Source organism: Neomonachus schauinslandi, chromosome 4, assembly GCF_002201575.2.
Source record: "Neomonachus schauinslandi chromosome 4, ASM220157v2, whole genome shotgun sequence".
Lineage (NCBI taxonomy): Eukaryota > Metazoa > Chordata > Mammalia > Carnivora > Phocidae > Neomonachus > Neomonachus schauinslandi.
Window position 1 is genome coordinate 106,215,931 of NC_058406.1, and position 15,191 is coordinate 106,231,121.

The window sequence follows — 15,191 nt, forward strand, 5'->3', positions numbered from 1 at the left end:
TAGAAGCAATGACAAAGGTAATCAGGAGGAATGATCAACTGTGTCATCCTGGACAGACTGCAATGAGACGTGGCAAGAGTGGCTTATCACAATGAGTGACAGTAGTTTTGGAGGCTCCAAAACATGCAGCACCTCACTTACTAACCATGGGAGGACAGTAAGCATCATGGGATGTAGCAGTAAGGATCATTCCACTATGCTTTTTTCAAGTAAGTTAGAACATGTAATTTCCATACACTGGCCCATGAAATTTACATACATTTGTAATAATTACATTCTATTGAGGACTGCAGTACTCTGAATGTATATTGCACTAAAAGATTCAGTTAGGTTATTCTCACAATCTTGTAAAGTGGGCAGGGCACACACGACTGAGAAAGCTCCCTGAGGTGCCCTGTCCTGTCTGACAGCTATATTATGTCCCAAAATGGAAGTGGGGGATTTTACTAGTTAACTTAGCCCTAACTAACCACAGCAGGTATCTAACAGAGTAATTTTCTCCAAAAGGAAATCCTGACACTACCTTCAGAGGAATGAAAGCTGGTTAAGGACTCATATCCTGACTTTCACAATAAAAAGTTACCAATCTTTAAATGTTTACCAAGTTTCCAAGTGTTTAAAAAAATCTTATGTCCTCTTTAAAAAATACTGAGAACTGGGGATGCCTGGCTGGCTCAGTCAGTCAAGTGTCTGCCTCCTACCCACATCATGATTCCAGGGTCCTGGGATCGAGTCCCACATCGGGCTCCTTGCTCAGCGGGGAGGCTGCTTCCCCCTCTGCCTGCCACTCCCCTTGATTGTGTGTGTTCTCTTGATCTTTGACAAATAAATAAATAAAATCTAAAAAAAACCCTGAGCACTGTATACAGTAGGGAAGAATGGAGTATTAATAAATGCAGAATGCCCACTTTGGTTTATTATCTTATAGAGGATATAAGTAACGAGGGTTATGATAAATCAAAACTGAAAAAGAAGTATTTATTTAAAATTGTATAACACACTCACATTTTCTTTCTTGGTAATATATCGAAGAGTAAGTCCTAGAACTTCTGCTGCTGCTGCATATACCTCTTTATATTTTACAAAGGACATATTACTGACCAAAGCTTGAAAGTATCTGTAACAAATACAGAAAATAAACATGCACAATACTACATTCTATTGACATAAAAATATAACAACTTTGCTCCTCATACCACATTAATAGCACATATTGAGAAAATATGAAACATAAAACATGACTGAAATTATTTGTGTGAAAACATATATGAAGATGTTCTTAAGGCTCTGACATCATGACCTGGAAGGCACATTAAAGTCCACAGTTCAATCACAGGGGACCTGCTGTAGTCAAAGCAAAACAGTGCTGGATGCTATAAAAACTGTAGTAAAAAGAAAGCTACTATCCAATATCATGATTTACTGACAACCCTTGAAAGCCATCTGCTATGACAAGAGGAGGACAATAAAATGAGGAGAGTGAGTACCAGTGCAGTGCCCCCAGACTCCAGAGGCCACATCACGTTAGCCTCAAGTTTGGCTGTCATTGGGGGAATCAAAGCTCAAAAATGGTAATTTGTCTAAAAGTAAACTATTTCCCATTAAATCTGTGCGGAGCCACATGTCTGTCTATGATACCAGGTGATTGGTGCAACTGGTGCCAGGAGGCTAACACAGGAGGACCAACCAGAGTGGGACACTTCCAAAGTAATGGGAAAAGCTCAGAAGGGACATGCTGAAATCTCCAGTAACCATGATGTGAACGCTGACTTTTCAAAAATCCTGAAATAGTAGGACAATGAAGTTCCATTCCATGATGGTACAGGATTATCTTACTAGCAGCAACCCCCTCCAGACATTGGGCGGCATCCACCCCCACCCGCAAAGGGTCCTGATAGAGGGAGCAGGGGCTGCAGCTACAGTAGAAGTACAGCGACAGGGCAGCACAATGTCCAGGCATCCATTTCAGGTCATGATCCGGTCATGAAGGTCCACAGAGTTCATGTGGCTTTCAGAGCAAATGCTGAAAATGTGACTTTAGGAAATACCTAACACTTCCTATTTGCTAAATCACACTTGAAAAAAATTACACTAATTTTGAAAAACATAACTTTCCTCATTCACTCCATTAACATATTTCTTCTCCCAAATGACCTCTAAGCCCAACTACCTAAATTTTGGTAGAAATATTTTTAACATGGGTCTAGGTCCTTACATTTATCAAAATTAGACCACACTCCAGTCCGTCAATCCAATTCATCTACACTTTAACCTAAAAAAGAAGCAAAGCCAAAACTCCTCGATACTCACTTTATGCTCTCTATGCCACATTCTGGGTCATAAGGAGGCAAATTATTGGCCATTACAATGCCTAATAATTGAATTCCTACTGAATTGTCTTTAGAATTAGGATCTTTACTGGAAAATTTCTCAAATATTAACCTGAAACATAAGCATAAAGAACAAGTATAGGTTATCATACAGTAAAATAAGCAGCAAGAAGATATAAAATTTTCGATGGCTAATTTTCAGGGTAAGAAATACTTTGTCTTTCCCTACATCTAACGCCCTTCTTGTTAATACCCTCTTTGTATGCATTCATGTTATTCTAGCTGTGCAACACGGACAGGTCTGTATTTCTTACGATCTAATTTTGCCCCAATTCTCCCTTAGTTGATACTGAAACCTTAAGAAAGTTTTAGCTTGCCTCAGGCTGTGCTAAAAGGAATCAAAGGAAAGTCTTACAGTCTACCCCTGGGCTGGGACAGTGAAAGGCAGAGAGGGCACCCTATAACCCCAGTGTGTGAGCAAAGCCAGAGGCGAGCTGGGAGATGGAACAGGGGCCACCTGGAGTAACCTGTCCACAGGTGCTTCTAGTATCAAACTTTAGAGGTTGTAATTTTACTAGCAGCAATATTACACCCTTACAAATGATTTGATTTCAAATTATCTTCCTTTTTCTATCATTTCAAGTAATGAAATTTCACTGTAATCACCATTTAAAATGCTACATTTTAAAAATGTATAAATGATATTGCAAAATCTAGTAAATTTATACCTGTAAGGGATAGATAAACAATCCTTCCAGCATTCAACAAGGGTTTTTATAATTTCAAGGTTATGTCTAAACACAGCTCTTTTTTGATGAAAAACATGTTCCATTAGGAAATGAAGCAATCGGTTTGCCAACACTTCGTCTTTAGGGACACCCTAAAAACGTACAGAAACTCTATATTAATATGCAGTATTCCATTCTGGAAAAGCACTTTTAAAAAATATTTTTTGTTATATTTTTGTATTATGTTCAAATTAGCCAACATATAATACATCATTGGTTTTTGATGTAGTGTTCAACGATTCATTAGTTGTGTGTAACACCCAGTGCTCATCACCACACATGCCCTCCTTAATACCTGTCATTCTGTTACCCATCCCCCCACCCCCCTACCTTCTGTAACCCTCAGTTTGTTTCCCAGAGTCCTTCATGGTTTGTCTCCCTCTCTGATTTCTTCCCATTCAGTTTTCCCTCCCTTCCCCTGTGGTCCTCTGCACTATACCTTACGTTCCACATATGAGTGAAACCATATGATAATTGTCTTTCTTTGATTGACTTATTTCACTTAGCAAAAGCATTTTTTTAAATTTAAATTTTAGGTAGTGAACATACAGTGCAATATTGGTTTCTGGAGTAGAATTCAGTGATTAATCAATCACTTACGAACAACATCCAGTCCTCATCATGAAACTGCCCTCCTTAATACCCATCACCCATGTGGCCCATCCCCTACCCACCTCTCACTGTCAACCTTCAGTTTCTTCTCTATAGTTAAAGTCTCTTATGGCTTGTTTCCCTCTCTCCTTTTTTCTTTTCCCCCTTTGCATATGTTAATCTTTTGTTTCTTAAATCCCACATATGAGTTATATGGTATTTGCCTATCTCTGACTGACTTATTTCATTTAGCATAATACACTCTAGCTCCATCCATGCTGTTGCAAATGGCAGGTTTTCATTCTTTTTGATGGCTGAGTAATATTCCATAGTATATATGTATCTCAATCCATTCATCAGGCGATGGACATTTGGGCTCTCTCCATAGTTTGGCTACTATTGATAATGCTGCTATGAACATCGGAGTGCATGTATCCCTTCAAATCTGTATTTTTATATCCTTTGGGTAAATACCTAGTAGTGCAACTGCTGGATTATAGGGTAGCTCTATTTTCAGCTCTTTGAGGAACCTCCATACTGTTCTCCAGAGTGGCTGCACTACTTTGCATTCCCACCAACACTAAGAGGTTCTTCTTTCTCTGCATCCTCGCCAACATCTGTTTCCTGAGTTGTTAATTTTAGCCCTTCTGACTGGTGTGAGGTGGTATCTTGTAGTGGTTTTGATTTGTATATCCCTAATGATGAGTGTTGTTGAGCATCTTTTCAAGTGTCTGTTGGCCATCTGAATGTCTTCTTTGGAAAAGTGTCTACTCATGTCTTCTGCCCATTTCTTAACTGGGTTATTTGTTTTTTGGGCGTTGAGTTTTATAAGTTTTTTGCAGATTTTGGATATTAGTCCTTTATCAGATAAGTTGTTTGCAAATATCTTCTCCCATTCCACAGGCTGCCTTTTAGTTTTGTTGATTGTTTCCTTCACTGTGCAGAGCCTTTTATCTTGATGAGGTCCCACCCTTGCCTGTAGTGATGTATCTAGTAAGAGGCTGCTACAGCGGAGGACAAAGAGGTTCCTGCCTGTGTTCTCCTCTAGGATTTTGATGGTTTCTGGTCTCACATTAAGGTCTTCCATCCATTTTGAATTTATTTCTGTGTATGGTGTAAGAAAGTGATCCAGTTTCATTCTTCTGCATGTGGCTGTCCAATTTTCCCAACACCATTTGTTGAAGAGACTTTTTTCCATTGGATATTCTTTCCTGCTTTGTCGAAGATTGGTTGACCATAGATTTGAAGGTCCATTTTTGGGTTCTTTATTCTTTTTTTTTTTTTTTTAAAGATTTATTTATTTATTTGAGAGAGCGAGAATGAGAGAGAGAGTACATGAGAGGGGGGAGGGTTGGAGAAGCAGGCTCCTCGCCGAGCAGGGAGCCCAATGCGGGACTCGATCCAGGGACTCCAGGATCATGACCTGAGCCGAAGGCAGTCGCTTAACCAACTGAGCCACCCAGGTGCCCTGGGTTCTTTATTCTATTCCATTGATCTATGTGTCTGTTTTTGTGCTAATACCATACTCTTGATGATTACAGCTTTGTAAAAGAGCTTGAAGTCCATAATTGTGATGCCTCCAGTTTTGTTTTTCTTTTTCAGAAGTGCTTTGGCTATTTGGGGTCTTTTGTGGTTCCATAGGAATTTTAGGACTGTTGGCATTGTTTAATGCAATAGGGATTGCATTAAATGTGGAGACTGCTTTGGGTAGTATAGACATTTTAACAATATTTGTTCTTCCAATCCATGAGCATGGAATGCTTAGAAAAGCATTTTTTGAATCCAAAAGTCCATTTATAAAAGAAATCCGCCAGTCTACTGAGGCTTCCAGATTCTGATGAAAAGCCTATGGGTGATTTTTCAGTTCCAACCACAGGCAGTAAAAAAGGCTTTACTTGGCAGGCCTCATGGGCAAGCTAACCTCATGCACCAGGCTGGAACACAGCCAGTGCTCTGCAGTCTCCAAGGGTAGCTGTAGTTAGACCCCTAGCCATCCATGACCTGCAACCCCCAGAATGGTCATGCTGTGTCACATGTTTGCATTCCTAGCCCAGGCACCTTCATTCCTTGGTCTCTTTATCTTCTTTAGGGGTCTCTGCTGAGACCTCCTTATAGGGAGGAAGGGCAACTCTGAGAACACTTTTCCCTTCGCTGATTCAGTCCTCAGGGCTTTTCCACTCCCATCCCTTCCCCCTCACCCTCCTCTCAACTCCAGGGTCCCATAAAACTGCTGAGCCTTTAATTCAGGGCTCCCTCAACAGTAAGATGACACTCAGATCTGTGCTAATCCACCTGAACCTCGATCAGACCAGACCATGTTGTAATGTTCCATGGGGGAAACAGACAAGGGGAGTCAACGCTTCCTCTGGCTTTAGCCTCTTGCTTGTACTACCACAATAAATGATTAAAGGCTTCACTTGATTCTCACTTTGACTCACTGTTGCTTTATGCAGCTATTCTGACACCTAGCAGTTCAGTTTCTCAAGCTCAGCCAAGCACCTGACATTGAACTCAATCTTTCCCAATGGTTCCTAAGTTAAACTATACACTCTCACAATTTTTTCATGTATTAGCAGAGTACAAATTATTTTATCACATTAAAGCTAAGAAATCTAAATTCGGTTTACTGTGAAATAAGACAGGCGCATCCAGATATAGACACATGTAAAAACTCTATGTCCATATATTATGTTTATTAAGGAATGTTCCCAGGATACTATTACATGAAACCTTTTGTGCTAAAGTTTTTAAGTGATGGGCAAAGCTCCAGCACACACGAATCTGTACTGGGGGAAGCCACAAGACTGCCTCAGTATGACACAGTATCATTCACCTGGTACTCACTTTTCCTTGGCAATCTCAACCATTAATGAGCTAGAGACCATATTAGGGAAGTAGGTAAGCTGGCAAAACAAATGCCAAAAAATCCATGGACATTAGTTTTAGCAGAATTTTTCAGGACCTCATATTCAGGGCCTATTGACATTTATTTCACACGTATTTTTAATAAATCAGTTATCTAGTTTCCAAGCTCCGAGAAAAGCAACAAACAAAAAACACCTGATAGCTTAAAAGTAAAAGCAAAGTCAGAGGAATTATCAAAAGCAGACACAAAAGAAAAGAGAACTAAAGCAGTATGAGGCCATTTAGTATAGCAGCACCATAGCAATATGACAATTAATGCTAAAAATGATGACTCTTGTCATTAAGAGAAGCTTGTCATAAATTCCATTTATATCAGCAAGAGACTGATATATAGTACTGCATAAAAGATGTATCCATTCTTACCACAGGAGTAGCTAATCCTGTCCATGAAAGAACAGTAACCACTATCTCAACCACCATATAGTGAATTCCTTCTCCTCCGTTATTTTCAGAAACTACCAGCTGCAGCAAGGGACTTAGCCAGTACTTCGCATAAGGGCGAAAGACCTACAAGAGAATTTAAAAGTCAAATATAAAAAAATTGTTTTGAATAAGCAAAATATTAATTCAAGAATCTGTCCTCCAGGGGCACCTGGGTGGCTCAGTCAGTTAAGCGTCCGACTCTTGGTTTCAGCTCAGCTCATGATCTCGGGGTCCTGGGATTGAGCCCCATGTCAGGCTCTATGCTCAGAATGGAGTCTGCTTGGGATTCTCTCTCTGCCTCTCCCTCTGCCCGCCCCCCCCTGCTTATGCTCTCCGCCTCTGTATCTCTAAAATAAATAAATAAATAAAAATCTTTAAAAAAAAAAGTCTTTCATCAGCTAAATTTAATATTATGACTTGACCTAAATCTGAAACAGGTGTAAATTCCAGCAATTACTCTGCTTAATCAGATCAGATTCTTTGTTGAATTCTCTCCTCATGGGTCCCTGAAACCACAATTCGAAGGAAATGGATTACTGGTCTTTTCTTCATTGAAAACGTGATATAACTATGTTCTTAAAAATCAAAATGAAAGTATTCTATATCAATCTTGTCCCATATGAATAATATGTGGCTCTAGAGAATTCTGTTATTTTATGCAAATGCATAGGGTATATGAAAAATGAGAACACAAAAATTAGGTAGGTGCATGTGGCTAATTTTTTTTCATTTATTCTTATAGAAGTCACTATGTTATAGACTTCATTTGCCCAAGGTCTATGAAATCTAAATAAAATGCATCCATACACTAAATTCCATCTAGTTTATTTTAGAAATTTCAAGAGAGAGCTATTTTGATGTAAAAGAACAGACTAAAGTATAATTCAAGCTACCTATCTTCTTAACCTTTGCTGCTTTGTTTTTTATTAAATATGCTTCCTCAGGGATTCTCTTACAGCTTAAATCTGTGTGCTCTCAAATCTTTTTTGTTTATGCACCCCATAAGTAAAAAAAGTTGGAACACTCTCCATATATGTCTACTGGTTGATTTATAATTTACAAATACAAACTTTATTATTAAATTACAGACAGTCCCTGACTTACAATGGTTCACCTTAAGATTTTTGGACTTTATGATGCTGTAAAAGCAATATGCTTTCAGTAGAAATTGTATTTTGAATTTGTATCTTTTCCTGAGCTTGCAATGTGCAGGACGATACTCCCGAGATGCTGCAGAGGCAAGCAGCACCTGCAGCTCCCAGTCATCTACGCTATCACAAGGGTGAACAAATGATACACTTAAAACCATACTGCACTCATATATCTGTTCTGGTTTTCACTTTCAGTACAGATTACATGAGATATTCAGCACTTTATTATAAAATAGGCTTTGTGTATGATTTTGCCCAACTAGAGGCTGACATAAGGGCTCTAAGCACGTTTAAGGTAGGTGAAGTTAAACTACGATGTTTGGCAAATTAAGTGTACTACATGCATTTTCAGCTTATGATAGTTTCAACTTATGATGGGTTTACTGGGATGTAACCTCATTCTAAGTCAAGGAAGATCTGTATAACCAATAAATTAAAGTTGAAATTTTAACCAAAACCAAAGACTCCATTAAAAAAGAGCACTACTGGGCGCCTGGATGGCTCAGTTGGTTAAGCGACTGCCTTCGGCTCAGGTCATGATCCTGGAGTCCCAGGATCGAGTCCTGCATCGGGCTCCCTGCTCAGCAGAAAGTCTGCTTCTCCCTCTGACCCTCCCCCTTCTCATGTGCTCTCTCTCTCTCATTCTCTCTCTCAAATAAATAAAATCTTAAAAAAAAAAAAGAGCACTACAGGCCAAATACCTGATGAACAAGGATGTAAAAATTCTCAGTAAAATACTAGAAAAATGAATTCAACAGCACATTAAAAGAATCATTCACCACAATCAAGTGGGATTTATTTCTGGGCCGCAAGGTGGTTCAATATTTGCAAGTCAATCAATATGATACACAATAATAAAAGAAAATCCTTTCAATAGATGCAGAAAAAGCATTTGACAAAGTATAACATCCCTTCATGATAAAAACCCTTAACAAAGTAAGATTAGAAGAAACATACTTCAACATCATAAAGGACATCTACGAAAAACCCACAGCTAATATCATCCTCAGTGGGGAAAAATTGAGACCTTTTCATCTATGGTCAGTAACAAGACAGGGATGTCCACTCTCACCACTGTTATTTAACACCATACTGGAAGTCCTAGCCACAGCAATCAGACAACAAAAAGAAATAAAAGGCATCCACACTGGCAAGGAAGAAGTCAAACTTTCATTATCTGCAGATGACATGATACTGTATATAGAAAACCTGAAAGACTCCACCAAAAAATTGCTAAAACTGATACACAAATTCAGCAAAGTCATAGAATACAAAATCAACATACAGAAATCTGTTGCATTTCTATACACCAATAATGAAGCAGCAAAGAAAGAAATCAAGGAATTGATCCATTTATAATTGTACCAAAAACCATATGATAACTAGAAATAAACCTAACGAAAGAGGTAATGGATCTGTATTCTGAAAACTATAAAACACTTATGAAAGAAATTGAAAATGATACAAAGAAATGGAAAAACATTCCACGCTCATGGATAGGAAGAACACATATGTTAAAGTGTCAATTTAACCCAAAGCAATCTATACATTCAGTGCAATCCCTATCAAAACACCACCAGCATTTTTCACAGAACTATAACAAACAATCCTAAAATTTGTATGGAACCAGAAAAGATCCCGAATAGCCAAAGGAATGTTGAAAAAGAAAAGCAAAGCTGGAGGCATCATAATTCCAGAGTTCAATCTATATGACAAAGCTGCAGTCATCAAGACAGTATGGTACTGGCATAAAAACAGACATGTAGATCACTGAAACAGAACACAGAACCCAGAAATGGACCCTCAACCCTACAGTCAACTAAACAAAGCAGGGAAGAATATTCACTGGGAAAAAGAATGTCTGTTCAACAGATGACGTTGGGAAAATTAGCAACATGCAGAAGAATAAAACTGGGCCACTTTCTTACACCATACACAAAAATACATTTGAAATGCACGAAAGACCTAAATGTGAGACAGGAAACCATCAAATTCCTACAGAAAAACAGAGGCAGTAACTAATCCGTGACATTGGCTGTAGCAACTTCTTACTAGATATGTCTCCTAAGGCAGGGAAGTAAAAGCAAAGATGAACTACTGGGACTTTGTCAAGATAAGAACCTTCCGCACAGCAGTAAACAATCAACAAACTAAAAGGCAACCTATGGAATGGGAGAAGATATTTGCAAATGGCACATCTAATAAGGGGCTAGTATCCAAAATATAAAAATAACTTATAAAAACACCCAAAAAATAATCCAGTTAAAAAATGCACAGAAAACATGAATAGATGGCTAACAGACACATGAAAAGATACTCAACAGCACTCATCATCAGGGAAATACAAATCAAAACCATGATGACATACCACCTCACACCTGTCAGAATGGATAAAACTAACTCAGGAAACAACAGATGTTGGTGAGGATGCAAAGAAAGAAGAACCTCTTAGTGTTGGTGGGAATCAAACTGGTGCAGCCACTCTGGAGAACAGTATGGAGGTTCCTCAAAGAGTTGAAAATAGAACTACCCTACAATCCAGCAATTGCACTACTAGGTATTTACTCAAAGAATACAAAGTACAGATTTGAAGGGATACATGCACCCCGATGTTTATAGCAGCATGATCAACAACAGCCAAATTAAGGAAACATCCCACGTGTCCATCGAATGATGAAGTTGTGGGGGGGGGTGTGTATACACATACATATATGTATCTGTATATGTGTGTGTATATATATATATACATATATATGGCAGTATTACTTAGACATAAAATAGAATGAAAACTTGCCATTTGCAACAGTGTGGATAGAGCTTGAGGGTATTATGCTAAGGGAAATGAGTCAGTCAGAGAAAGACAAACACCATATGATTTCACTCATATGTGGATTTAAGAAACAAAACAAATGAACATAGTAGGGAAAAAAGGGAAGAAAACCAAGAAACACACTCTTAACTATGGAGAACAAACTGATGGTTACCAGAGGGGTGGGAGGCAGAGGGATGGGTTAAACAGGTGATGGGGATTAAGGAGTGCGCCTGTGATTAGCACTGGGTGTTGTATATAAGTGCTGAATCACTAAATTGTACACCTAAACTAATAATACACTTTAACTAACTGGAATTTAAATAAAAACTTAAAATAATTAGGAAAATAAAGTTGAAATTTTAATAATAAATGTAAACACAAGTTCTAATCTTTCTTTCCCTAAGACAATGGACTCTCTAGATGAATGGATAAAGAAAATATGGTGTATATATACACACAATGGAATATTACTCAGCCATCCAAAAGAATGAAATCTTGCGGGGTACTGGGTGGCTCAGTTGGTTAGGCAACTGCCTTTGGCTCAGGTCATGATCCCGGGGCCTGGGATCAAGTCCCACATTGGGCTCCCCCTGCTCTGTGGGGAGCCTGCTTCTCCCTCTGCCTCTGCCTGCCACTCCCCCTGCTTGTGCTCTCTTTCTGTGTCAAATAAATAAATAAAATCTTTAAAAAAAAGAATGAAATCTTGCCATCTGCAATGACATGGATGGAACTAGAGGATATTATGCTAAGCAAACATGTCATTCAGAGAAAGACAAATACCATATGATCTCACTTAAATGTGGAATTTAAGAAACAAAACAGATGAACATAGAGTAAGGGAAAGGAAAATAAAATAAGATGGAAACAGAGAGGGAGGCAAACCGTAAGAGCCTCTTAACTGTAGGAAACAAATAGAGGGCTGCTGGAGGGGAGGTGGGTGGGGGGATGGGGTAACTGGGTGACAGGCAGTAAGAAGGGCACGTGATGGAATGAGCGCTGGGTGTTACATCCAACGGATGAATCGCTAAATTCTAGCCCTGAAACTTGTAATACAGTATATGTTAACTAAATTGAATTTAAAAATTAAAAAAAAAAAAAAAAAAGACAATGGCGGTCTGGAACATCTCCTTTTGGAACCCATTCCCCTGGTCATTCCTGAGCTCTGGAAATGCACAAGTCCCAGGGAATCTCCCCGTGACATCTCAGAGGCACCTCAGATCTACATTTGTCAACAAGTTCAGCATGCTTCTTTGTCAACCTGCTTACCCACTCCCAGCCTACGAAGAAATCATCCCAAAATAAAGGCAACAGTTCCCTTTTTGGTAGCCATCAAGTCAGCACTCAGGAGCCAGAAATCACGTGTGACCCCAAGCATTATGGGTTGAACTGTGTCCTCCAAAAGGATGCTCAAGTACTAACTCCCAGCATCTATAAACATGACCTGATTTAGAAATAGGGTCTTTGAACATTATCAAGTTAAGAGAGGTCATTACAGTGGGCTCTAATCTAATGACAACGTCCTTATTAAAAGAGAAAATTTGTACATACTGAAACAGATGTGGAGAGGAAAGCCAATGTGAAGACTTGAAAAATACCATCCATTTGCCAAAAAATGCCTGTGGCCACCATAACCTGGGAGAGAGGCTTGGAACATATTCTCCCTCAGAGCTCTCAAAAGGAACCATCCTTACCAATATCTTGATATCAAACTTCTGGCTTACAGAACCATGAGACAGTAAGTTTCTGTTGTTTAAGCTGCCCAGTTTGTGGTAACCCTTGTTACAGCAGCCCTAGGAGCTAGAAATCAAGTGTGACCCTGAGGAACACAGGCCCTGTTGCAGTCCCTCATTTGCAGTGCTTCCTAGAAGGACTTTCTATAGAGCAAACTGGATCACGTCATTCCACCTAGCACCCATCAGTGGCTCCCTACTGCTCATCAAATGAGCCGCACCCTCTATATGGATCCTGATAACCTGGCCTAGCTCACCGGCCCGAGGATATGTGACCATGCCACTGACTCTTCTCTAGACCGTGTACCATGGTCTGTGCATTCAGTGCAGACATGACTGGCTCTCTCAGAGGCCATCCCTGCCCCACAGTGTTCCTTCTACACAGAATATAAATTCCCACTGCACCTTACACATCATTCAAGGGCTCTCTGAAAACTCTACCCTAAGCCCACTGGTGGAAGAGGCTCTCCCCTGATGTGGTGCTATACATAAACCAACTGATAAACTTAGCACCTACCTAAAAGAGTTACCTATTTTTCATATACCATTATCAGGAATATTTTCAACATTTTTTTTGCTACTAAAACCAATTACGATGGAAGCCATAAGAAACTTGCTAACATATGACAGAGGCAAGATGGCAGAGGAGTAGGGGACCCCGTTTCAACTGGTCCCCTGAATTTACCTAGATTATCAAACCATTTCGAACACCCACGAAATCCGCCTGAGATGTAAGAATATATATCTGGATCTCTACAAGCAGAAAAGCGACTGCTTTTTGCAAGGTAGGACATGTGGAGTCGTGAATCTGCAGGGAGATATTGGAAGATAAAGAAGAAGGGGGAGGGAGCCTCCATAAGCTGGCTCCTGGGAAGTGATATAACACCAGACCACAAAATCGGAACCCTGAGAAATCTGCTCTAAGGAATGAATGACATCCTCTCTGAAAGGGGCTCTGGAAATGAAAAGGCAGAATTCTAGGTGGGGCATTGTGGTCTTGGGATCTGAGGAGTCACAAAGCGAAAGGGGGTGTTTGAACCAGTAGAGTGCCTAAGCAGTGGAGCCAGGAAGCAGGTTATGGTCAGCAAGCCCAGGAGGGGACTCTTGGCTCAGGATGCTGTAAACCGTGAGCCCGGCAAGTCAATAATCGCTCTTTCCCTGAGCAGCCTGAAAAGGAATGGAACCTGTGCCTGTGACTGGACAAAACCTCACAGGGCAGTAGCGCCCCAGAAACGATATTAGGGCAGCACCCAGACATGATCTAGGAGCTTTGAGTGCAAGCGCAAGCCCCCGGATGGTTGTGGTTTTAAGTCACAAAGGGCAGTGGTGCTCCAGGGCCCCTGGGACTACCTCTGAAAGAGTTGCAGAGGGCGTGCACCATGGGAGGCTGCAGTTTGGGGTGTATACAGAAGTGGAGACTTTGTCCCAGAGGGTTTGTTAAAGAAGCAGACTGTAATCTTTCTGCTCTGAGCCAGAGAGGAATGGGCATAGCCCATTTTTGTTCTGATCCTCTAAAGAGGTGTGGAAAGCCTCCAGGGAAAAAAAGCCACACAGAGGACTAGTTTGCAATGAGTCCATCCCCCTGACAGGGAGTGGGACAATTCCACCCAGGAAGGAATAACTGAGAAACAGTGTGGCAGGCTCCTCCCCCAGAAGACAGACTGGAAGAACAGGTGGACAACAAGCCTATAGATCCCATAAAACTGTAAAATTCCAACACCAGGGGAAAATTGTATATTGAGCTCCAGGGTGCATTTTGCTTGGGTTGTGGTTGATACTTTGGACTCTGTTCCTTTGCCCACTCATCGTTCTATGGGCAGAATGACTAGAAGGAAGAACTCACCAAAAAAAGAACAAGAAGCAGTATTCTCTGCCACAGAGCTAATCAATATGGATATAAGTAAGATGTCAGAGACAGAATTCAGGAAAGCAATCATAAAGTTAATAGCTAAGCTTGAAAAAAGCGTAAGTGACAATACAGAATCTGTAAGAGTGGAAATAAGATCTAATTAGGCTGAACTTAAAAATGCTATGAATGAGATGCAGTCTAAACTGGATACTCTAACAGTCAGGGTCAATGAGGCGGAAGAGAGAATAAGTGATCTAGAGGACAGGCTGATGGAATTAAAGGAAATTAAAGAAAAGAGGGAAAAACAACTCACTGCACATGAAGAAAGACTCAGAGAATTTAATGATACATTGAAAAGAACCAATATCAGATCATCGGGATCCAAGAGGGGGTGGAGAGACAGAGGGGGCTTGAAGGTATATTTGAGCAAATCAAGCCTGAGAACTTCCCTAAACTGGGGAAGGAACAAGCATTCATGTCCAAGAGGCAGAGAGGACCCCTCCCAAAATCAATAAAAATAGATCAACACCCTGAAATATAATAGTGAAGCTTGCAAATCATAGAGAAAAAGAAGCTATCCTGAAAGCAGCAG

The 15,191-nt window shown here is 40.0% G+C and overlaps 1 protein-coding gene across 2 annotated transcripts in view; it reads right to left on the minus strand.

Moving 5' to 3' along the window:
- Positions 1–15,191, minus strand: part of PRKDC (protein kinase, DNA-activated, catalytic subunit) — a 247,255-nt gene that overhangs the window by 98,495 nt on the left and 133,569 nt on the right. For both annotated transcript variants that reach the window (XM_044914628.1, XM_044914627.1), the window contains exons 49-52: positions 6,998–7,141; positions 3,059–3,210; positions 2,311–2,442; positions 1,006–1,117 (exon numbers count right to left, since the gene is read on the minus strand). In XM_044914628.1, the coding sequence (XP_044770563.1) occupies positions 1,006–1,117; positions 2,311–2,442; positions 3,059–3,210; positions 6,998–7,141 (540 nt within the window). The remainder of the gene's footprint in view (positions 1–1,005; positions 1,118–2,310; positions 2,443–3,058; positions 3,211–6,997; positions 7,142–15,191) is intronic.